We start from the raw sequence: 26,227 nt of genomic DNA, 5'->3' as shown, positions 1-26,227 counted from the left end.
AACCCACCATATTTGCCAGACATGGCCCTGTGTGACTTTTTTCTACTCCCAAAAACAAAGAAAACCTTAAAGGCCCATCATTTTACAAGCACAGATGAGATTAAAAGCGATTAGCTGAAAGAACTAAACACTATTACAAAGATCAAGTTCCAGAAGTGTTTCGGGGATTGGAAAAAGCGCTGACATAAGTGTATAATATCTAATGGGAACTATTTTGAAGGGGATAACATTAATGTAGACAAATAAATAAAATCCTTTCCAAAAAACAAAAATCTTTATTACTTTTTGAACACACCTCGTATAGTTTTAATTTGGCAGTTATGACAGAGTATGGTAAAAATCTTGGAGTATTTTCATACTTACAGTATATAGTAATTACATGTTGAGTATTAATATTCTTTTTAATATTTATAAATGGATGTACCAGAATTCAAGTAATGAATTGCTGAAAACCATATTGCAGTACAATTTTTTATTGCTCAATTGTGGAACTTTTTGTACACATTGGGTAAGCTTAATAAATTTAAATTACTTTTTTTTTCTCAGAATGCTGGCATTAATTGAACAGTACAAAGGTATGTGGTTGCAAAGACATCTCGCTGCTGGATTACAGAATTCACTTCTTATTTTATCAACAACACTTAGAAGATTTGTACCTGAAGATGATGTCTGAACAAACCATCACTTATAGTATAGAGTTGTTTATTTTTTAAAATTATTTATTAAGATTTATTGTTAAGCAGGTATTCTCTTCCTACAGTTTTTGTTTTATTTCTGTTGTTATTAAGGACTTAAAATTAGTTTGTTTCATATAGTTTATTTTATTTTATTTTTTTATTTAATGTGGTAATTTTTTTACAGTGGACATCATTTTAGCCTGTCTGGGTTAAATTTATAATTGGATAATTTATTCAGTTAAAAACAGTTACATAGGAGTCTATTTTTCAAATAGCTGTTTAGTATGGTTAAATATAACTTGTAAACTTTGTCTTAATTTCAATCACTGCCTCCATCATTATTAATTTTTTTTTTTTTTTAAAGTCCTACCATTCAATACCTTGATCACAAGTGTTCTTTTATAATGTTAAATTTTACTGTGAAAAATAAGCTTTAATCTATTAATTTAGTGTGATTTTTAATATTTCTTTAATTGCCGCAGAATAAATTATTAACGAAGGTATTCAGTCAATTTTAAAATTAGTTACATCAAAGTTAACCGATTAATTTGAATATAAGAATATTTTATAAATATTAATTTTATTGAACTAAACACACTTGACCATATAATCATCATAGTTATTTGTTTATGATTGTAAGTAAGAAAGAAGTTACCAAAATAACTGCATTAAATTGTTCTTCTTTTCATACATATAATACCTAAACACAAACCAACAATGACAATATGGACAACAGTAACAAATTATATGAAAACCCAAGCGTTTATTCAGCATACTAGTTTTCTGGGCGTTTTCTTGAAAAAGCAATTCAAACTTACAATATCATTTGTAAAACCAAAATTTTGGTTGAAAATATACTAATAATGAAGGAAACATTTAGTAAAAATCAATATGAGATCTTTTTCTTCTTAAGTAAACATGATATTTATTGTACAGCAATCTATTCTGGTTTATTAAAATTACTCTCAAAATGTTTACACCTCATTTTACATTTTTGTATTAAGTACAGATAGAATGAATCCTTTAAATATTATTAAGTCACCAAGTCACCTATTATTTTATCTATTACTTAGATACCATTTTACTTGAATAATATGTAAATCTGCTTAGAATATGCACAAATTTAGTCTTTTATATTAGTCTTTTTTTATTTTAGTCTTAAACTATACACATTAGGTTATTGTTTGAATTTTTTTACATGTTTTAAAGTTTCTCAGAATCAAATATTTTCTAGTTCATCTATGTGAGACACCTGAAATTGTGAAAATAAATTATCACCCACAATTATATAATTTGTATTGCTGTTGTTCATAAAAGAAATATTTTAATTATTATTCTGCTTAACATTCCGCATTCTTTCACAAAGTTAGGGTATCTTACGTTGACCTTCATCTTCTCTTTTTCTTTTTATATTGATTCCCAGTTTAATTGAACATCATTTTTTCTTTTCAAAATATTAACAAATTCAGTATATTCATCTCATTCAATGAAATTTGTCAAAATTATCAATGCACACTAGCACAGATAAAAATATAAATAACGTTAGCATTCGATCACAATAATAAAGGGTGGAGCAGAGGAAACGCATGTTATTCACTACTGAATAGCTTTGGTTGTTTTACATTAACTTAAAATTTTTTTATTGCATTGTTGAAATAACATACCTTAATTAGGTTTGGAAAATAATGTCAGTAAGATTATCTTGTTGGATGCAAATTTAGAGTGTCCCCTCAAAGCTCTGTACGGCTTTCTACATTTCATTCAACACAGTTTCAATTTTATGACAAATGGAAATTTCTACCGATTGTGCTGGACACAGGAAGTTGTTTAACATGTCGATGTAGCGCGCTGATGACATTGTAACTGCAGTTCCCCCCTCTTCTAAAACTTAAAGGCCAGCAATCTCTATCTTGCAGATACCACACTACACTGTTACTTTTGAGCTGTGGAAGGCTTTTGGTATAGTTCACGCGGTTCTCCACTGCCCAGTACCGATAGTTCTGTACATTAACATAGCCATCCAGATGGAAACTGGCTTCGATACGCATCATTATTAGGGTGTTAGCATCTTCCATAAGAATGGCATTCATTATGCCACAAAATTCTTTGCATTGCACAAAATCCCTTTCAGTTAACAGCTGGATATTCATTACTTTGTACCGATAAAATTTGAGATATTTTTGAGAAATTTGAGACATGACATACCCAGCTGGTTGTATCAGACTAGCAAGTACTGCCCTTCTCACTCTGTCTATATTTTCTGATATCCAGACTGAACGGGGAAGGCCAGGTGGGTTTTTCTTTTTCACAGATTCAGTACTTCTAAACGCCTCAACCCATCGAAGTATGACATTTCGATTTGGAACTGTACCCCCAATTTTTGACATTGAATCAATGTGACCACAGAATCATTGTTTCTAAAAAACTGCTCGACAGCAAACAGATGATTTTTTATGCTCCAACGCTCTGTAGAAATTGAAACTATGTAGTTTGAGCTGTTCGTTAGAGGTCGCTGAAGATCAATACCCCCATTCACCACGGAGTACTAGCAGGTTTAAAAAACATATGTTTCCTTTGCTCCACCCTTTAGAAAATTTAAATCATTGATACATTGAAAAAAAAATTATTTTTGAGGGTAAAAAAATGTATTCATATTTCTAAAGAAAATAAAACAAATTCACCTGTGGGAAGAACTGGTGAAAAGAAAAGTTAAAATATGAAATGGGCATTTTGCTTAGACGGGCTGTGTTCATCTTTCATCTTAAGTATATTAATTATTTGTAAACATTCCATAACGATTAGAATATTATTTATTATTCTTCCAAAAAAGTTATCCATATGAATATTTTAGAACAACCGGCGTTTGGAAATATATGTAACATTGATAATTGTCCTGTAATTACTATATATTAATTATTGAATATTTTATGTTCATTAGTTATTGATATCAAAAAGCTCCCGTATATTGCAATAACAATACAATTATAATTTAATGTTGATAACAGATATATTTTTTGTTTACAAAATAACCTGTCCTAATTGGCTGACAGTTTGTATTGAACTGCCAGAGACAGTTTTAACCCTTATGTTATCAACTGTCAGTCATTCCAAAAGATACGTTAAGAAGATGTTCACTGTGTGTATTTACTTTTTGTTTTGTTAACTAAATGTAAAAAAGCTATAGAATAGGTTTATAAATGAAAATTAGTATTTTATTCTAGTTAATTATTCTATTCTCAACTTGTCTTTCAATTTAGTAATGTTAAATGTGTAGTTAACTGATGTAGTTATTTAATTATTTACATTTAATAAATTTTTCTGTTGCATCCCTAGTTAATTTTTTTTAAGTGCACAAAAAATGAAATTGGGAAATCTACGGGAGAAGGCTGTATATGCTCTTGAGATAACCACATTACTATCAAGTTGCATCTGATAAAATCAATTTTAAGTTCAGGTACATATTGTAGACTTTTTGAAGCATTATAATTCCAAATTAAATAAATTTGATACACCACTGTTTAGAGATTCTGTAACGGTTTTTAAATCTATAGTACACTTAATTTTAAGGTGAAACGTAAGAAACTTTACACAAATTTGATTTAGATGTGTGAGGAGAGCCGTGAGTTTTGTATTAGATGTGGCATTGGTGATCACATTAGGTTTTGAAGGATCTCTGTTTAATTGGGAAAAGTATGCACAATCTAAATTGTTTTTTTATTTCTATTTGTATTTATTGAGTTACTCAAGTTTATCTAGTTCCATCCTTTATTTTTTGGAAGATTTTCATGTTTTCACACATATCCAAATATCAACATGATGAAAATCTCATATATAAACAATAACAGATAGGGAGACACATTTAAGCGATTCTGAATGAATAAATGCCATGAAACAACTTTTTTATAGACAGAATTTAAACGCCATGATTAATGAATAACAAAATTCTTTAAAAACCTAATTCAAGCACCAGTATTCTCTATATAACCTCTTGGTACAACGATCAGCTTTTACAATAGCACAGGGGCCTTCTCAAGAACTCAAAAAGCTTGATTTAGAGTAAGCTAGTTGATACTGGTAAAGGTTTTTTAACTTCCATCTTGAAATAAAGATTATGTTGTTGAATTATTTTACCTAATTTTTATTTTTACCATTAAAATAGGCTAAGTGTATACTATATTTTGCGATTCAAGGTATAACAGATATTATTTCCAGACTTTAGTGTCTAAGCAACAGTTTTTTAGAAAGAAAGTTTATATACTACACAGTACCTACTACTACAAGGTACTTACTTAGAAGAAACTTTTCTTGGGCCAATCCTAGAGCCTTGTTTTTAATAGTTTTTGGAAGCTTAGAGGATTCTAATGTGTTGAAAATCATGTTATTAATATTTTTGTGTTAATATTACTTTATGAAAAAATTTCTGTTTAAAATTGTCGTTAGTTTCTCTTTAATTATAATAGGAAGTTATCAGAAATAGTCACCCTTTAATTAATAGGAAGTTACCAGAAACACTGACATCTAGTTTTACAGAAATATCAAATAAAATATTTTCAAAAATCTCTATAATAGTATTATACTAAAGTTTTCTTCACCAATTTTTTCCATTATTTTAAACAGACTGATCTAAATATACCAGGATACTTTGGATGAAACGTCTATTAAAGAAGAAAACATCCATGCATAATATTAAATATTATTGAATTTTAATGTGAAACAAAAGCCTGGAATATTTTCTTAGAAGTATGATAATTGCTTCTATCTAGAGGATAAAAGTTAGAATATAACTATTTATAATAGATAAGCCTACCTAATGGAGTCTTGTCTGTTTCAACTACCCTTATAATCTGAGTGAAAGCAACAGTTATCAGAGATTTTTTTTATCTGTTTAATAACCCTCCATTTATAAAACATTTAAAAAATGGGTTTTCACTTACATTATATCAGGCAACTTGATTTATCTTCTGTATATTTTCATTTCATCCATAAATCTGGTCTTTACTAAAAAACTTTTTTTTTCTTTTGCCCATCCAACTGCAAATACTTTTTTTTTCGTAAGCCAAATCTGTGAAATAAATTTCTTTAGTATTTTATTTTGATGTATCGTATACTTTTTCTTTTTCCGTTAATTTATTATTGTAAATAAAAATCAAAATTTTGATTGAAATTTGAGTGAAATGTGTATATAGAAATAAGAAAAAACTTTAAACACCAAGTATAAATGACAAGCAATAGATTATAGTAAAATTTTATGATTATAGAAAAACTGCACAATACACAGTAACTATAAAGCACAATGAGTCACTGAAAGTAGAAAATTACATTTTTTAAATAAAATAATTTTACTCAGCCAGATATTATAAATTACTGAAGATGATTATAATTGTTATAAATTAAATATCCTCTCAGGTAATAATTAAGTATTTGATATAAGTTACTTGCACCTTGCTTGAAATTGCAGTATAATAATGAAATTGTTTTTGAAGTTGGATTATACGTAGTACAGATTTTATTTTAAATGAATAGTACACCAGATTATAAATATAAAACTGTTAATGATATTGGTAAATTTCAGTTTGAATTTCACTAAATTAATATCGTCATTTCTCTGATAAGTTAAGTATCATTATTCTGTATCACTGTTTTCCCATTAACAATCAACTGCTTTATAGTAATTTACAAAATTAAAATTATTATATTAATATTATATTATATTATAATATTATTATAATATAATATTATTATATTAAATTTACAAAAGTAAAAACTTATCTTTGGAATTTTGTTTTACAACACAAACATTTCAAAGGAAGAATTGAGTTTTATTCTGTATTAAACTTTGTTTTTTGAACTTTCTGTAGAATTATAAGTTTATTTTAAGAAAATGTATTGCGATTAAAACGTAAAAAGCATTTTTTTTTAAATGGACAAAAGCCACTAGGTATTGCACTTTTACTACTAGTTCACTATGAAGCAATGTGAAGCAGCTTATAATCTTCTGTAATTGCTGATATTACCAGCATTTTTAATAGAAATTCGATTTCATATCCATTTTCCCTCCAATCGCTAATTGAAATTATACACATATTGTTTTAATTTTATTAAAACTTAAGAGTTCAGTGTAAAAAAAAAACTTTATACTTCATTGAGAATCAACTAGCAGTCTATTATTATTTATTTTTATTATTTTTAATGACTGCAACATTGAAACTGACCCTCAGAAAAATTGTATTGAAAACTTAAAACAAAACAGTGAAATAATGTTTTCTTAAATATAGCTGTAATACACTAAACACCAGTTTTTTATACCATCTATTTATGTAATAAAGTGTTGAAGCTGTATTCCACAAATACAAAATTATATTCTTTTTTTGAATAGTAAAATGTAATTCATCAGAGATAACTTTTGTTTGTCAGAAAACCTTTCGTTCTTTATTGGGTTTTTATTGGGTATGTTTACAGATTGAATATAAGATAAATAGGGATGATTTTAATAAATACAGTTTTAACCAAATTAATATAATTCTAATTTTTAGATATTTTTTTTAATGAGTTGTGGAATTCAATTTACTTTCTGATTGATACATATTACATCATTAACCAGACCCCTAATATAAAAATTAGTTTATGTGAATTCCACCGATGATTGCACTTCAGTAGAATATTATAATTTTTATAAAAGAATTATTAGCAGAAGATTATTTTTTACTAAATTGTATCATTCGTTACTAATTTATTTATTTAAAGTATAGTGGTAGAAGAACTGTCATTCAATAAAATATTTTAAATGTTGATATTATTTATTTTTTGTAAGATGAGTAAACTCTAATTTTTGTGTATTTTCAGTTAATAGGCAGTATTTCTAAGAAAAAGTGTAAACATGCCTGCACAAAGTACCTCTCATATTTCTCCCACCCCTCTACTATAAATTAATTTTTACAAAACTATTCAGTCATAAAGTTTTACAGTTAAATTATGAAAACGATTGTGATAATGTAATAATGCTGATATCTTTTTTTAGTAAAATAGTTCAGTTATAAAATTCAAAATATTATTTAAATTTAGTTCAATTATTATAAAATTCTTCTCTCCTCTGTAAATGTATGAACAGAAGAGCCACTTAGCTATGTAATATTGTTAATATTTTTTCTTAAATAAATTAATCATGTAAATAATAAATTAATGAAATTAAAAACCATGAAAAATGAGTCGAGCCGAAAATAAAAATGCTTTTGAATGACATAATTCTAATAATTCAACTAAAAGGCACGCTTACACATTCATTTATAGAAATTTCTGCACATTTAAGGAGCATTGTCAGTTTTTTTTTTGTATTATATTGTTGTAAACTGTATTACATATTGAAAATGTCAGTTTTCTGTAAAACTGGACACAATTTTTTTAAAAACAATATTATCTTATGTTTATAGAAATTGTAATAAATTATTAGTACTACATATCAAATGAAAATTTATTTGAATACTAAAAATGGGCAAAAAGGGCAATACTTTTGCCAGAGTACACAAAGTATATATATATATATATATATATATATATATATATATATAATTTAAGTAAATATGTTTCATGTATTGGTAGAATCAATAGATTAAAAACTTTCCTATGGCAGTTAATGTTGCATAAATTTAGTTTACTTTACCATGTAAGTAAGATGGTGATAAACATATTTATAAAGTCAATATACATATTGCCAATTTCATATTGAGTCATTATTTACTTCCTGTTATTAACAACATTTGTATGCCCATAAAATTTAACAAAAACAAGATAGATCTCTAACGATACACCAGCTTATTTAATAGACATTGTTATTTATACTTACTGTATTTTAGGAGATAAGTTTAAAAACCTCAGACTTAAGATTTGAGAGTTGTATTTATTTAAACAAGATAAAATAAATGATTAACTGCATTGTTAGCAACTCCTCAATGTAGGGTGCACCATTTAATTGCGCAAATACTTTGGGCATTGGTACTATAGAGTAAAAATTCCTCGGCATATATTATATTACGGCTATTATAGTACAGATTACTAAAATAAGAAAATACAGGTTGATTCAAAGAAACAGGAAATTTTAAAAATTAAATAACATTAATGAAAATTTTTTTTAGAAAATGAATTTTATTTCATGTAATTGTACAAATGTTGCCATTTTAGGATACATACATTTTTGTTTATTTTTTAAAGATGACATCTTGCAAGTGATCTCCTCTTCTACGTAAACACTCACGAAGTCTCTTCGTTAAATTGTTCATGGTTTGACGTAACATCTCAACTGGAATTTCCACAATTGCTTCTCGGATCTTTGCCTTCAGTTCTTCCGTTGTAGCAGGTCTACTGTGGAACACTTTGCTTTTAAGGTGACCCCACAAAAAGTAATCGCAAGCTGAGAGATCAGGTGATCTGGGAGGCTATCTAATGTCACCATTTTGTAAAATGATACGTTGTCCAAACAATCGGCGTACAGCTGCCATCTATGCAGTATGTGACGTTGCTCCATCTTGTTGAAACCAGGCTGCGTTAAGAATCGGTGGAAATCTCTTTTGTTGTTCCACAACAAAGGAATCAAGCAAGGCTACGTAACGAGCCAACATCACTGTAATCGTAAGACCATTGTCATCCTCAAAAAAATAAGGGTCTATATTACCGTAGGATGACATAGCACACCACATGGTCACTTTCTGGCTGTGCAACAGACGCTGGTGTAGCTGGGTAGGATTTTCTTGTGCCCAGTATCTGAAATTTTGCTTGTTAACAAATCCACTGAGGTGGAAATGCGCTTCGTCTGACGTCCACAGTTCGTGAACAAACTTATCATTCGTTATCATTTATCTTCTGAAGCATTACATTACAGAATTGTGCTCGCACAACTGTATCGTTCGGTTTCAATTCCTGGATGATCTGCAACTTGTATGGATGGGATTGCATGTCCTTCACTAACATTCTTCGAACACTTGAACTATGCGATTGTAAAGATGCTGAGAGACGACGGATTGACCGATGTGGACTTCTTGTGACAGCATCTTGTAAAGCTTGAACATTCTGTGGTATACGGACGGTTCGCTCATGGCCTGGAGTTTTTTTTTCATTGCTGAACCGGTTTCCTCAAAATTAGATATGAATTTGGTATTGCATGTGCTGATGGAACACGGTCGTGCCGTCCCAGATTAAAATGACGGCGATATTCTGTACGCGCTCCCTCCACACTGTCATTGTTTTTGTAAAACGCTTTGATAGCAAATGCACGCTGCGCACCTCTCCAAGAATCCATGACAACTAAATGGCAGGTTAGGTTAGAGAGGCTGGCACCACTTATCAAGTGGTACCAATCGCCCACAGCTACCAACACAACTTTCCCGTTTATTTGAATCATCCTGTACATTCTATGGATGAATTTTGGATAGCAGGGCTTGCATTTCTTAACTATACATCTGGGAACTAAAAATGTAAAAACTATAGAGCTATTTTGTATATAAGAATGTGTGTATGTGGTGTATTGTTAGTAGTAACAATGGAGTATTGTTACTACTAAATTGCACTGATTTTAATGAATTGTAAAAAATGAACTGATTGATGTATACCTTAATTATTATTTTTATAACTTAAAAATGTTAACAGCAGCCCCCCTATCTAATGATGTAAATATTTGTTTATTATTTTATAAGGCAATACTTTATTTTATTTTTTCCTAATGTCTACGTTGCAATCTGTTCAATTAGTGATCAATAACCAACCAACCCCCACCCCCATGGCCCAATGAGATGAGGATAATATATGTATGACATGTAAATGAGGTGTAGTCTTGTACAGATTCAGACTGACCGTTCCTGAGACACGTGGTTAATTAAACCCTAACCACCATAGTACACCAGTATCCATATCCAATGTCTAGTATAAAAATCTGTACAAAAGCAACTAACTTTTACTAGGATTTGAACCTCAGAACCTTCAATTTTGAAAATCAACTGTTAAACAACTTATTTGTGATGAATTAATCACCAGACCAGTCCAGTGGGTAGGCAATTCAGTGAAAGAAAATTATATCAAATAATTCAACCTCAAAATATACATATATAAAACTCCTATAAAGAGTGTTCCACAAAGAAAGGGGGACACTATTTCCAGAGGTTATTCTAGAATTAAAAATAAGAAAGAGTCTGTATAAAACATAAAGTCAAAAAACAAATTTTTTTTAAGTTTGTTAAATTGCTTATAAACAGATAAAATTTTTTAATAGAGGAAAGAAAGAATACAATTAATTATAGGTGTTTCATATACTAATTGAGTGATTATTATAAAATAGTTTAATTTTTTCCACATAGTATTATTTATTACCAGTAGATCCTTGGTTGTTTAAATTGTGATTATTTTCGTTTAAAGCTTGAATATAATCTGTGACTATAGTTTTCAGTGAATGTGTGCTGTGGTATGATATATAACTAGTTAATTTAGCCTTTCATATTAGAGCACAGGCATATTAAGAGGGGGCAGCTACCCTCATTCCAGGATTGAAAAATGTTTTTAAAGATCATCATCATTTTCAGTTCCTTTTATCCAAGCTTCCTCAGGTTGGGCCTTACAAATATCTCAATCTCCCTTGATCCATTAACCATCTCTCTTCCATTACTCTTACCACATTCCCTCTCTTGCAGACTTCCTACATCACTGTATTTATCCATTTCATTCTTGGTCTACTCATTGGTCTTCTACCTGCTCTGGTCCATTCCTGCTTATACTATGGTTACATGGCTTATTTGTCTACACGGGCCACCGTCTTAAGATGCTTGATGCAGTCCATCATTCATTTATCCACCTTGCCACTGGTGTATTTCATTCAAGCCCATGGTAAGTCTACTAGCAGACAGTGGTGAGCATCTTTTTGAAATAAACGAAACCAGATTACCTGCTCCTATGTAGACCACATTAAAATGACACCAAAACATCCTACCTATAATATGGTATTGTCTAACCTGCATCTTAATCGATATCAGGAACAGCTGAGATTTGCTCCATTAGGCATCAGAACTCAGCATCTTTTCTTATCTTTAAACATACATTTTTGAAAACAAGTTAAGAAGTTAATTTATTTTAATAATGATTTCTTTAACATAATGAATGTTCTTCTAATGAAGAAATTAATTAACTTTATTTTGAAAGAAAATGATGAATTAAATTTTTACTACCTTGAATATAATAATTTTGATCTTTTGTTTATTATTTATAATGTGAAAATTTCTGTTACACTTTGCTTTTAATTAATATTGAATTTCTCAAACTAGTGTTTTATTTTTATCAATTTTCTTTGAATTAAATTCCCAAAAAATGTATTTGCAAAATATTTTGGTTTTAGGAGTTCTATGTCATTTTTCAGAAATATATTAGATGTACAATTAAAGGTATCATTTTTTGTTTATATTAATGTCCAAGAAATTTTATTATCTACATTACTATAATTATATGCAAAGTAAAAATCTGGGTGAAATCTTTCAGCAGCCAAAACTTGAAAACAAAGCATTTTCAGATCTGTGTATTATACATAAAATTTTTCTTTATTATTTTTAGCTCTAGAATAGATCTCTAACTGATGCAACACTCTGTGTAAGGGATTTATAGAAAAATTGAAAGTTAAAAAAAATTCTTAACTTTGAAAACGATTTTTTTTTAATTTTGAGTAGGGCTTGGACCTCATTGAAGTATGGGTCAAAGTGTTTGGTATAAAATTGTTGAAAAATCAATGCTGGGTTCTTTTGCATGACAGCTATATCAGACATGCTCAGTGGTCAAGAAACACCTTGTGTAACATATTGTATAATGTCTTGAACATCCAACCTACTTGGATGTTTGTTTCCTTGTTTAAAATTTGCTCTGAAATAAAAGTATTATTACTTCGTCACCAGTGTAACAAAGCAGTTGAAGCACACTTCTTAGTACTCCTTGCATGTCCATAAATGTTGGTTAAGGGATATAGTTGTAGGAAATATAATATATATATGCAGTTAATGTAAAATGAATGTTCAGAAATTTTCAAATAATAACTCTTGTAAAGTTATTTTTTAAAGTGTACCCATGACAAAACATATCTCTAGCATTAAGTATTCTAATGAGAGTGTAATTTCTTAACAGTTTAAAATGCACATTCTGAATAGAACCAGAAGTGTGAACTCGGCTGTCATAAAAAAATTAAACTACAGAGAGATCTAAGAGTCGTGAACATCAAAATAATTTAAAAAATAAAACATCAAATTAAGTAATAATATTTAAAGATTTATTTATTTTCATAACATATGCTCAAAATAGCTGCCCCATTCAGTAAAGTATGTGGAAATTATTTTTACATGTTCGGGGCCACTTTGGGGGGAATGTATACTGATGTTGTTAATCTCCATTGTTATGTTCATCTTTAGTTCCTCCAATATATGTGGCCTGTTTTTATAGACTTTTCCTTTAAGGTAACCTCGCAAGAAGAAATCTGGGGACATGAAATCAGGTAAATGTGGGGGCCATAATTCTTTAGAGATGACACACTCGCCAAAAACCATGCCCAAGAAATGCATGGTTTCATTAGATGTGTGACATGTGGCACTGTCTTGCTCATACAGAACAGTCATGTTCATCATCTTAAAGAAGCACAATAAACTTTGTAATGATGTCTTTGTACACAACACTGTTCATTATACTTTCAAAGAAAATGTGTTCTATTTGACATGATACAGCACACCACATTCCCATTTTCTGAGAGTGTAAGGTGTTTTCATGTAACATGTGTATTTCCAGTTGAATAAATTGTAGTGTTTTAACTGTTAACATACCGTCTAAGGTGAAACCACACCTCATCAATGAAGAAAACATGATCAAGCTCTGCAATTCCATGGTTGTCAACAAATGACTGAAACCATATACAGTACATTACGCGCTCTTCTTTATCTGGCTCCTTCAATTCCTGAACTCTGCAAATATGATATGCATGAAAGTTTAGCCACTTGATGAAGTGGCTAAACTTTCGCTCTCTGAGCACTTCCATATAAAATCTGAGTGCGCTGATAGTCTCCTCAAACTTTTTGAAGGTGAACGCTGCATCACATTCTTAACCGCAACCAGTTTACCATCAGTCAAAATGGCCAATCTCCAGGTTCGCTTCTTGTCTGCAACTAATTTACATTCTCTAAAACAGGTGATTAATCTACAACATGTGCAAAAGAGTGACTGGAAAAATAATGTTCAACAATGAAAACTTGCAGGAAAATGACATATTTACAAAGCACTGCTGTAAGTGTCTTGTGATCAATACACATCACAATGGCGTCTGGGTTTGTTGTTAAAACCCATGGTTCTATCTTGTGGTAGCCGTAGAACTTTTCAACTATACTACTATTTATTGACAGTAATTTTGATGTGTGCAACTTTTGGATCTCTCTGTAATTCTGATAATACTACAATTAATGGCTATTGTTTTATCACAAATTATGAAATAAATAAAATTAAATTTTTCTCTTCCATTCTGAACTTGTGCAGTTCAAGATTTTGTACTGTTCCACATTTGATCATTAGCCAATTACAGTTACACATTTAGACATTTTGTAACACTTAGGTGTTAATAGAACACCTCTAGCTACAAAGTTTCATTTGTAACATTCATCTATAAAGATTAATAAGTAAATGTACTTTAATTTGACCTTGGTTCTACATAACAATAAAGATCACTGATCTCTGTTGTTATGCTATTGACCAATTTAAAAAAAAAAAAAATAGCTTATTTAATTCGCGTATATTTTTTTATGTACATTGAACACCCTCCCTCTAGACGAATGATTTTGATAATGTTTTTTTTTATTTTATTGGGAAGTTTTCCTCTACAGTTCCGTTTGCAAATTTATTGCTATAGCATAAGTCATTTAAACAAAAAATTATATTGTTTATTGAGATAATTTGAAACGTCTTTTCATGCTTTGAAGTTATTAATCATTTATTAGTATTTTCATACAGAAATTTAAGAAACTTATATGAAAACCTAAAATAAAAAAAAAATAATTCCCATGTTCCATAGTCTTAGCTCATATTAAGTAGCACCCTTCATTATTTTTCTCATCATCATCATCATCATTCCTTTTTTGTAATTTTGATGAAGATGCTGTTATTTTCTTTTATGTTGCTTATGAACAACTTTTTTTTTACAACAAATTCCTTTTTTGTAAGCGTACTTAGATTTGAAGTAAATATTCAAACCATAAAATATAAGTGACAAAAATATGTACATAAAAGAATACTTTCCAGTTTTTCTTAAAATTTTAAATATTTTAACCGTGACAAATTATTAGTAACTTGTTTTCGTGTTTGTTTTTATGTGATGTGATCATGAAAAGTTTCAGTTTCCTGATTTCAACGGAACATCCCTGAATCCATTTTGACTAGTTTCGATGCGACTTCTGTATGTATGTATGTATCTTGCATAACTCAAAACTGATTAGCCATAGGATGTTCAAATTTTGGATTTACAACTGTTGCAATGTGTAGTTGTGCACCTCCCCTTTTGATTGCAATTGACTGAACTAAAAGTGTCCAAAAAGCACAAAATTATAAAAAATCTGGATTTTGGACTTTTTCTTAACTGCAGTAATAAGCCCTCATTGAGAGCTTTTCAACGATATATCATAAGTGGTACTTAAATTTCATTGGTTCCAGAGTTGTTGATAAATAAAATTTTAATTAATAAAATATTTTTTAAATTACAAGGTAAAGGCACATCGGTTCAAATCAGACTTCATCTCCCTTTTTTTTTTTACCTTTTTTTTATTTAAATATATTGATTTATTAATAATTATTAACCTCTCATTATAAAAAAATTTTTATGATGAATAAAATAATTCAATAATAACAGCAAAAAAAAAAAAGAAAAAATATCAGAAGTTATTAATGAAATAAAATTTCATGTTTTTTTTTTTTGGGCCGAAAAACACCTGTGCGTTATCATCGCCTGGAATTTTCTTTAATAAAAAGGTAAAATTACTCTAAAGTAATAAAACTTATAAGGTTTAAAATAATATAAATCATATAATAAAAATTTATTGAAACAAAAGTCAAAAAAGTGAAATAAAACTCAAAACTAATATCGCAGATGGAGTCTTTAAGATATAAAAGCTAAAATAATAGAAAAAAGAAGCTATATAAAACTTACCTAATTCCGATAGGTTGTGCAAAAGGGAGGCTTCTCGGATAATAAAATTAAAGATATAGACCCAAAAAATTCAAAATTGCAAAGTAAAGGAAAAAATGATCAAAAACTCTTCTAGCATAAAAATATATATGATAATATTAAATTTTTTGCGGTAACCTAGTACTACAGAAACATCCGGTTTCATGTACAAAAAATTTCATGTACTTTTCATTTTAAAAAAATGTGTAAATGTAATTTAATAGGCATACAAGGAAGTCGTGTTGTTCACAACAATTATATTTAAAAGAACTTAAAATAAATATTATAATTTTTAGTGTAGTATTTTTAAGTTGGCTTTATAATATTGTGATTTTTTTATTGTAAAAATGAAATATTACTAGATGCAGTAAAAGTAAATTATTACATTATTTATTGTGAAATTTCTTCTCATTATCATTTGATTTTTTTTTCAATGGGGTGTTAATTATTGTATTTTAATAAAGCAATGTCAATGTGTACTTTTATATTAAAAAAGAAATAATAATACAAAAATGCATTCACTTGTACTATTAGGAAATGGTAATTATTACAAAAGATTATTATTACTCAAAGAATTATGAAAAAACTACTATGTTTTATGTGTCTGATTGATAACACAATTATTCTTCTTGATTATAATTGAAAATTTGCCAATATTACATTGGTGTTAAATATTAATAAATAACTTCAGATTAATTCTTAATTTAATTTTTGAACTAATGAACGATTGTATCGTTTAATTTATTTTATTTTTATAATGATTTTTTTATTTTATTTCCCTTGTTATTTTTAATTTTAAAAAACTGAAGCCTATATTTTTAACTATTTCTAGACCCTGATTTGATGTTCTTGGTTATTAAAATGCTGATTTAATTTTGAACATTGTGGAAATTTCTGAAAAAATTCTTTAATTAAATTTATTTTACCATGATGCCTTATTCATTTTCAGGCTCCTGGAATAGACGGAATATCTGTAGAATTACTGCGCAGTGCAGGTGAGGAAGCGATTGATAGATTATACAAACTGGTGTGTAATATTTATGAAAAAGTCAGACTTCAAAAAAAGTGTTATAGTAATGATACCAAAGAAAGCAGGGGCAGATAAATGTGAAGAATACAGAACAATTAGTTTAACTAGTCATGCATCAAAAATCTTAACTAGAATTCTATACAGAAGAATTGAGAGGAGAGTGGAGGAAGTGTTAGGAGAAGACCAATTTGGTTTCAGGAAAAGTATAGGGACAAGGGAAGCAATTTTAGGCCTCAGATTAGTAGTAGAAGGAAGATTAAAGAAAAACAAACCAACATACTTGGCGTTTATAAACCTAGAAAAGGCATTCGATAACGTAGACGAATAAAATATTCAGCATTTAAAAAAAATTAGGGTTCAAATACAGAGATAGAAGAACAATTGCTAACATGTACTGGAACCAAACAGCAACAGTAATAATTGAAGAACATAAGAAAGAAGCCGTAATAAGAAAGGGAATCCGACAAGGATGTTCCCTATCTCCGTTACTTTTTAATCTTTACATGGAACTAGCAGTTAATGATGTTAAAGAACAATTTAGATTCGGAGTAACAGTACAAGGTGAAAAGATAAAGATGCTACGATTTGCTGATGATATAGTAATTCTAGCCGAGAGTAAAAAGGATTTAGAAGAAACAATGAACGGCATAGATGAAGTCCTATGCAAGAACTATCACATGAAAATAAACAAGAACAAAACAAAAGTAATGAAACGTAGTAGAAATAACAAAGATGGACCGCTGAATGTGAAAATAGGAGGAGAAAAGATTATGGAGGTAGAAGAATTTTGTTATTTGGGAAGTAGAATTACTAAAGATGGACGAAGCAGGAGCGATATAAAATGCCGAATAGCAGAAGCAAAACGAGCCTTCAGTAAGAAATATAATTTGTTTACATCAAAAATTAATTTAAATGTCAGGAAAAGATTTTTGAAAGTGTATGTTTGGAGCGTCGCTTTATATGGAAGTGAAACTTGGACGATCGGAGTATCTGAGAAGAAAAGATTAGAAGCTTTTGAAATGCGGTGCTATAGGAGAATGTTAAAAATCAGACGGGTGGATAAAGTGACAAATGAAGAGGTATTGCGACAAATAGATGAAGAAAGAAGCGTTTGGAAAAATATAGTTAAAAGAAGAGACAGACTTATAGGCCACATACTAAGGCATCCTGGAATAGTCGCTTTAATATTGGAAGGACAGGTAGAAGGAAAAAATTGTGTAGGCAGGCCACGTTTGGAATATGTAAAACAAATTGTTAGGGGTGTAGGATGTAGAGGGTATACCGAAATGAAACGACTAGCACTAGATAGGGAATCTTGGAGAGCTGCATCAAACCAGTCAAATGACTGAAGACAAAAAAAAAATTCATTTTCAGTTAAATAATAAATGCTATTACATAACTGTATTCCCTGAACTACTCAAAAAAGTAGGAAATAGAACATACCTTTCTTGAATTTTTTCTTTCTTTTCCATTTATTATTTAGTGGTAACAAGTATTGAGGAATAATATTACAATAATTCAATCTAAATCATATCTTCAATGAAGGACTTTCTGGTAGTCAGGACTTGTTTTTTTTTTTAATGCATCTGAATTGAATTTAGATTGGAAGAATTTACATTATACTCATGTTGTTTGAGTAATTATACTTACAAATTACATATACTGGAGTACAAAAAGATGTGTTCCGGAAATATCATCTTGATACGCTTTTAGGCTTTGTACTCATTAAAAATGATAAAAAAACCTTACCTAATGGAATATTTTATTTATTGAATCTGTAGATTATACTTTGTACATTACAATTTGTAGATATACGCTACGTACAGTACCTTTTAGTTTTTATTTAATAAATGATTCTTTGTAAAGTTTTATAGATGTTGAAGTTGTTAACTACAGCTAATTAATGGGCTACCTAATCGAAATATACCAAAGATCTTATTAATCACTCTCTGAACTACTGAGTGAGTAGGAAGTCTTTACACTGTTATAAATTCAGCTTAAACAGGCTCTACTGCTGCTAATTCTTATCGTTGATGTCACTCACTGCTGGTGATAAAGGTGAGGAGGATAACCCATGGTAAGTATTGTCCAGTGTGTGCATGACCTGGTGGTCACCTATGACACAGTGGGATGACCTTAGTCATAGTCGACCATGAAACAATGGTGGATAAGAGTGCATTCACTGACGAAGAGCGTTTGTTAACTTGTGTAATGGTCCATGAACATCCACACACTGGCAAAACATTGCTGAACATTATGAATGACTTCTTTGTGTGATTTGGCAAATCGTCACCATCAGGACAAATGTTGGTGACATGGGAGAGAGAGGGCTTTTGCAACAGGAAATGTTCTTGATGCACTACACAGTATGAGGCCAAGCACTGGAGCTGAGATGGTGCTGTTGTGGAGGCAATGATTCAATGATTACTGATGAAATCATTGCGAAAATGTTCTGCAGAGTAAGGCATTCTAAGATCAACAGTTTGAAACCATTTGGAAGGAGTTGAAAGTTAAATGTTTTTGTCGAGCCACAGTTAGTGAGTTGAGTGACAGTGACCTTGATCGATGTGTTTATGCATGTCAGTTATTGCTTGAACGCTTTCTAAGAGCAAACAATAAAAAGGTCATATTCTCAGACAAGTGTGCGATTTGTAGAAGCTCTTGTAACGGAATTGTTTTTGTTTTTTTTTGGGGGTGAAAGACAATCCTCACTTTTTTGAAGAAATCAAATACCATCCATCTCATGTTATGATTTGAGTTGGGATGATCGCTGAACATCTCCTTTGTACTTTTTTTTTTTTTTTGATGGCACAGTGAATAAACTAAGTTATCTGAGAATGATCGACAAGTGGCTGCTTCCAGAATTAACAGCAAAAGGGATTGTTGATCTCATTACCTTTCAATAAGACAGTGTTCCAGCGCATTTACAGATTATTGTTATAAGCAGTATAGATCTTTATTTATATAATTTTGTAAAAGAACCACCTTATAGTGCATTTTCAAGTAGTTCATTATATTTTCCAGCTTTGTTCTGAATTTGAGTTAATGCATACAGAAGTGTTTTTTCTTGTAATTGTTTATTAGCCTTTTTCACATCCGTCAAGATTATTCTGATTACATATGTTTTCTTTTTTATTTTATTTTTCAAATAATGGATTCTTTAAAACCACTTAGTTTGATGTTTTTTAGCTTTTGTTTGCCACTTTTTGGAAAAAGTTTTTATAATTGTTGGATAATTACAGTTTAGTTTTTGATGTTTCTCTGGAATTAAATGGGATTTAATCAACTGTATTGTAGCATTCATATGGTGTATGGTTTTTTTTTTTTAATAATAGTACATATGTTGTTTGACAAAAATTGATTTTTGTTTGTTGTTGCTCAGATATTTTTATCCTTTAGTTAAATATATACCGAAACTTGCTGAATTCTGTTATTTAGATAGTAAAATTATAAAATTTTCAAAGGAAGAGAGACTTCAAAAGCAAATGACACAAACAAGGAGATCTTTAATGCAAAAATGAATTTGCTTGTGCCCGTATATTTATATTAACAGTGTAATGAAATACATCTTAACTGAAGAATACGAAAGTGAAAATTAAATCTGATTAGAATGGAACAGTTAAGGAGGCATTTAATATAAAGAAATAGTATAAAGCAAGAAAGAGTAGAAGAAATGTCTAGTGAAGTGCTATATTTAGAATGATTATATACTGTATACTTACATACAGATATGAATTTGGGGTTGTAAGATAAAAGAAAAGCCAGTAAGCACTTGAAATAAAAGCAAGAAGATTAAATGAGCATAGAATAACAAATAAGCTTCTTTTCATCAGAGGAGAAGCTTGATTAAAACAATGCTAGAAGTGTCAGTAGAAGGTGCACAAAAGAATAAAATTAAAAATGATATAAAAAGAAATGGAAGCTGTCAAAATGTTTAGCCGGAAATAGAGTGGATGCATCAGGGAGTGATCATAATGATGTTTAGTAACAAATCTAAGAACCAGAAAGAAATTCTTGGGTGGAGTATAGTGCTTAAAAGTAATGAAACATCAACAGTAGGAAAAATAGAGGTCTTTGAAATGAGTTATTGCAGGACTTTGTTGGAAATTAGGTGGTCAATAAGGTATGAAAAGTAAAAATTAATAAGAATTTTGTTCCAGAACTTGTAAAGATGCAACTAGAGCAGGGTGGGTCATATATTAAAACATTCAGGTTTAATTAATTTAGAGGTAAAGGGATATATAGATTGTAAGAACTGTAGAATAAGACAATGATTATGTAGTAATTAACTATGTTGAGGTTTAAAGGTAAATCATAACAAAGAAATAGAAAATAGCATTAAATCAGTAATATGACTAATAACTGAAAAAAAGCTACACTTGTCTGTCATTAAGACATTTTTACTGATAATAATTTTAAAACTAAATAAATTGAAAATAGATTCTTCATTATGTACATTTATGAAAAATGTTTGCTGAAAAAGTCAGATAAAATAAATTTTCTGTTCATATTGCTTTGATTTTAAACTTTAAGTGCTTGTCAACTAGGTCTGGTTTTAAAATTTGAACCAGAATTAAAAAGAAACATTCATTAGTACCTATCCTGAAATTTGTGATTCTTAAATAATTTTATAAAAGGTTTTCTATTATTTATTATGCAAATATAATCAACGTTCTATTTATAAAAAAATAATAAAAACTATTTTTTTTTATTTAAGACACAGAAGTTATAGTTTCTATTGTTTTATTCAATGTTTTGTTAAAATAGTTGTAATGTATTTATTTATTTATTTATTTTTTTGCATTTTACTGTAGAACAATAATCTCTTTTATTATACAGAAATACAATAATTTCATTCAAAGAATGATTAAGTATTTATTTAATCTGATTAAATAATATATTTTTTATTGTATAACATTTTTTTAATAATCAGTATTCATAATTTGTTTCTGTGTGTAGTTTTAAGATTTAACATGGACTACAGTTTCATGTACTAATTCTAAATCTTTCATCACCTAGTGTAGTGTTTGTTACACCTTACTTTTCATTTATAACATTCCTGTATTTTTCCCCATAAAATGATTTTAAAGAAGATTTCTCTATTTTATTGCCTTTAATTATTCAAAGTTTACTAAGAATAAACAAGCAGTAATTTAATATTATACAAGTGATTATATGAATTTGTTTCATCTTTTTTTATAAATGAAGAAATATACTGCATTTACCCATTATAATCTACAGATTATATAATTTTAAGTGACTTGATTCCTGGCATGATTATTTATCTCTACAAACCACCATATTCCCTTTTATTATTATTGAGCTTTGTACATAACAGTTTAATGGTTACTATTTAAAAAATACAACTAAAAAAAGTAATTTGAGGTCGCAAAAATGGTGTAACAATAAGTTTAAGTGCCAGTAATGCAAAGCTAAGCCTCCCATTTTCTATTTTACTTTAAATAAAACGTAAGTAGCATATTGATAAAAGGAAAAATTAACTCCGTAATTAATTTACACTTTCTAGGAGAAATTTTCCATAATTAAAGAAAATTTGACATTAATGAAGTATTGAGAATAGCAAATATCCATATTGAATGCTTATTTTTAAAAAATATATCGTACTTTTTTCTGGAGATTAAATGTTGTTTAAGGAACATTTTTGTAAAATTAGCAGGAATTAAGTTTAAAGTGGATGCTAGTTCATGTACTGTCATTACTCATTTAAGTAGTAAATATTGATCCCATAAAATATTTTTTAGACCAAATAAATGTAAAATATAATTGTTGTTGTTGAGGAAGCATAATATGAGAATTATTTGTCGGAGAAATGCCTTCTCATAACAATTTTATGTTAAAGCTAGCTGGCCTGTCTACCCAGAACCTGGATCCTTGGGGCTCAGTTCAGCCCAAGCAAATCCCAGAGCTAACTTAGGGGCCAAGGAGCCTACCTATGGCCGCAGAGCTCATTTCACTCACCATCCCCAATTTGCCGAGGTGACTGGCACCATGAACATTCACAGAGTTTGCTTTTGTTGCCATTCCCATCTACCCAGAGGGCTCCACCTCCTGGACTCCTACACCGAACATTTATATACATTTCCAAATAACTGTAATCTGTCAGATCAAGAATGTACCTGATATGTGCAAAAGTTAGCCTTCAACCTATTAACAAATATCCTGTTTAAATTTTGAAAATCGGACGATTGTTTGCAGAGATATTATAAGACTACCCCATTGCACCTCCCAAAATAGCATCATGTTTGTTACCAGTTGATGACGACGATTGGTCTAGTCTCCCATCAGGTGCTTGCATACCTCAACACTCTAGCCTCACATACAGTCCCCATGGAAAGCCCATTATTGTTAAACAAATTTTTTAAATTTATTTAATTTTTTTTTTAACGTAAATTTAATTCTATTATTTTTGTAATATTAATTCAATTTGTTAAAGTGTGTGCCATAAACCGGGAAATCTCCACTACTAAATATATATATATATATATATATGGATTTTTTTTTTAGGTGAAATATATATCAAAAAACCTTCTCAGTTATGCCAAGAAACATGGGTAAAAATTTGGTTGCCATTGATCGAGTAGTTTTTTGTTTATCCCGAACAAAAGCTCTTCCCATTCTTATAGGATATATTCCAGTCATGGTTTATGATAAATTACAAAACTGGTACCTTAGGTTATGTTATAAGTAAAAGATTATCTGTACAAAGTGACATAAAAATTATCTTGTTTAAAATATTTAAATTTTAATTAATTGAAGACTGTTAACAAGGGGCCTCTTTCTTCTTTCTTAAAACTGATGTTTTGTGCATCCTTGAAAAATTGCAGTTTGGATATCTTAAAATTTCTTTTAATTAAGGTGCTAAGGAAACATTTTTTTTATTTTATTTTATTTAATGTAAGATAGAGTGTAACTTTGAAAATAACTATTTTCTGGTAATTTGAGGGGTAAAGTTGCCAAACCTCTAGGAAGCTATTGTTTTTTTTCTGAAGGTAAAATACATTCTGGAGACTATAGAATGTTTGAAAATCATCATATTTTAATCATTGTTAATTAAGGAGGGTCAGGGAATAAGAAACCTATACTCCATTCTGTATTTTTATTGTTTTCTGAAGAAGGTAGTTAACATTAAAAAAAAAATTGAATATTACAATAATTTCAGTTTTTGTTAATTTAGGGGCCAAGGGAGTGATCTTTGAGAATTACTACCACAAAGGTAGTAATTCTCATGAATTACTTGTAATAAGACTGTATCTCATGAACACACTTGTTTCTTAATTTTCTGGAGTTATGGCACATTTTAGTAATAATGGTTTAAATATCCCATTATTTCAATTTTTCATTGTGAATCGGGCAGTGGAGATTTTAAATTCAAAACGTTTTAATCTTAGTGATCTCTGGTTCTGCTGAATCAAGATTTGAATGTTTGGTGGATCTGTGATAAGAATTATTTTTTTAAAAATTAGACTCTTATCTATACATTATTAATCGTAGTACCAAAGGGGCAGAATTGGGAATCATACAAGATTACTTCATTTGTAATAGCCTAAGACTCAAGATGAAATAAACTTTAAAATAATGTAAGAAGTTTTCTTGTAGTAACTTCTTATCACCGAATAAATTTTAATTAAATTCATGGTTTTGCAAAATATTAATTCTCTTTTTGGTTTTGCTAAATAATAATATTTTCCCTTTTTTCAAAAAAGGCTGTTCATATGATTTTGGAAAAAAGGATGATATGAGAGAAGTTTTTTTTATGAAGACTGTTTACATCTGGCTTGAGCAACAGTCATGGGTCCTATAAGAGCCATCCCACACCATTGACTTTCACAATACCAACCGCTGTGTAAATTTTCTTTTTAAATTAGTCTTCACCTCCCTATGGTACTTCTTCTATGGTTCTTAGCTACTCTAGACTCATGTCTACTTTAACATAAAGTTTAATTTTTATTCTAGTATTATTGCTACAAATATTCTTTAAAACTGTTCTGTTAAATTTAATGAAAATTCACTTATCTTGAGGTAAGTCATGAGTTAAAGAGAAATTATCCATAATTCAGTTTTCATAAAAGTTTTAAATCAGTTTCCCACAAACATAAGCCGTATACCAAATTTTATTATTTTACACTCCCCGATTCCAAAGATATTAAAAAAAAAATAAGATGCATATGAAGAATTTGGATTCAGGGGGATCTAAAACCGTAGACTGATCGAAATAACTCATTTAGAGGGGAAAACATTTTTACCTGGACTTGTGGAAATGGTAAGGAGCTTATAATAAAAATTAAAATAAATAAATGCGGGGGTGGAGGGTTGAAAAGGGGTATTATTGCGATTTGCAGCAAAAGTTGACGTTAAAAAAATTTGTGGTTATTTAAGGCACAGAAAGGTATAGTTTTATCAAGTATCGTAAAAATTAAATTATTTTTGTGGAAATGAAAAATAAAAAACAAGAAAAGATTTTCGCATTTTTCTCGGAAATTTTGAACTTATGTTAAAAAGTGACCTCTACAGAAGTTGTAGATTTTTGCATGATCTATAACTTTTGTTTTGGAAATTTTTTTTTCAGCTCCCTAACCCCTCAAATCACCCTCCACCACCACCGCTCACGCATTTATTATTTTTTTTACAAGCCCATTTCCACAAGTACAGGTAACAATTTTTTTTTAAGTAATTTGGTTGGACTACCAGTAATTTAAAAAAATAAAATAAACTTTAATCCGTTATAGTAATTACCTAAATATTTTGTACTTTATATATTAGCTAAGAAAGTCAATAAAAAAAGAAAAACATTGAAATGAGTTAAAAAGTTAATATTTTGGAGAAACCAGAAATTGATCATCGATAATGTTTATTAAACTAGATAGTAGAAACGGGCATTTGATCAAACTATTTTCTAATATGGAAATACTTTACTAATAACATACAGTAAAAAGAAAATTACGTTTATTATTTTTTAAATGAATGGTCGGTCATTTAACTGTGTTAAAAATAATAAAGAAATTACAAGGTTAATGCTCTTATTTAATGAATAGCGTGCTACATTATAATTTCGCTTTCATTTTAATTTTAGGTTAGGGTTGATACTGACCTTGTAAAAAGCTGTTTAATAGTATAGGAGTTGGCAACGATACGAGTGTTAGAGTTGCGGAATGTAGACAAAGATAACTACATTTATAAGCAACATTCGCTACCAGAATGAAACGAGATGAGTGTATTGTGGTGGGAGAATGAAAACAAGTGAGTGTCAGGGCTGTTGTAGTAGATGTTGAACCGCCTTCTTTTTGTTTAGTG

The 26,227-nt window shown here is 29.4% G+C and overlaps 1 protein-coding gene and 1 long non-coding RNA gene across 2 annotated transcripts in view; one reads left to right on the top strand and one right to left on the bottom strand.

Moving 5' to 3' along the window:
• Positions 1–4,003, top strand: part of LOC142331764 (uncharacterized) — a 58,806-nt gene extending 54,803 nt beyond the window's left edge. Inside the window, exon 17 of the mRNA XM_075377847.1 lies at positions 547–4,003. Coding sequence (XP_075233962.1) covers positions 547–673 — 127 coding nt within the window. The 3' untranslated portion in view covers positions 674–4,003. The remainder of the gene's footprint in view (positions 1–546) is intronic.
• LOC142331767 (uncharacterized) lies at positions 1,792–26,101 on the bottom strand. The gene is made up of 3 exons (XR_012758085.1): positions 26,025–26,101; positions 5,612–5,739; positions 1,792–1,929 (listed from the first exon to the last, which is right to left on the bottom strand). It is a non-coding gene; the product is annotated as an uncharacterized LOC142331767 (long non-coding RNA).
• Positions 26,102–26,227: the final 126 nt, after the last annotated feature.

Source organism: Lycorma delicatula, chromosome 10 (genome assembly GCF_047948215.1).
Source record: "Lycorma delicatula isolate Av1 chromosome 10, ASM4794821v1, whole genome shotgun sequence".
Lineage (NCBI taxonomy): Eukaryota > Metazoa > Arthropoda > Insecta > Hemiptera > Fulgoridae > Lycorma > Lycorma delicatula.
This window is presented reverse-complemented; position numbering and strand designations above follow the sequence as displayed.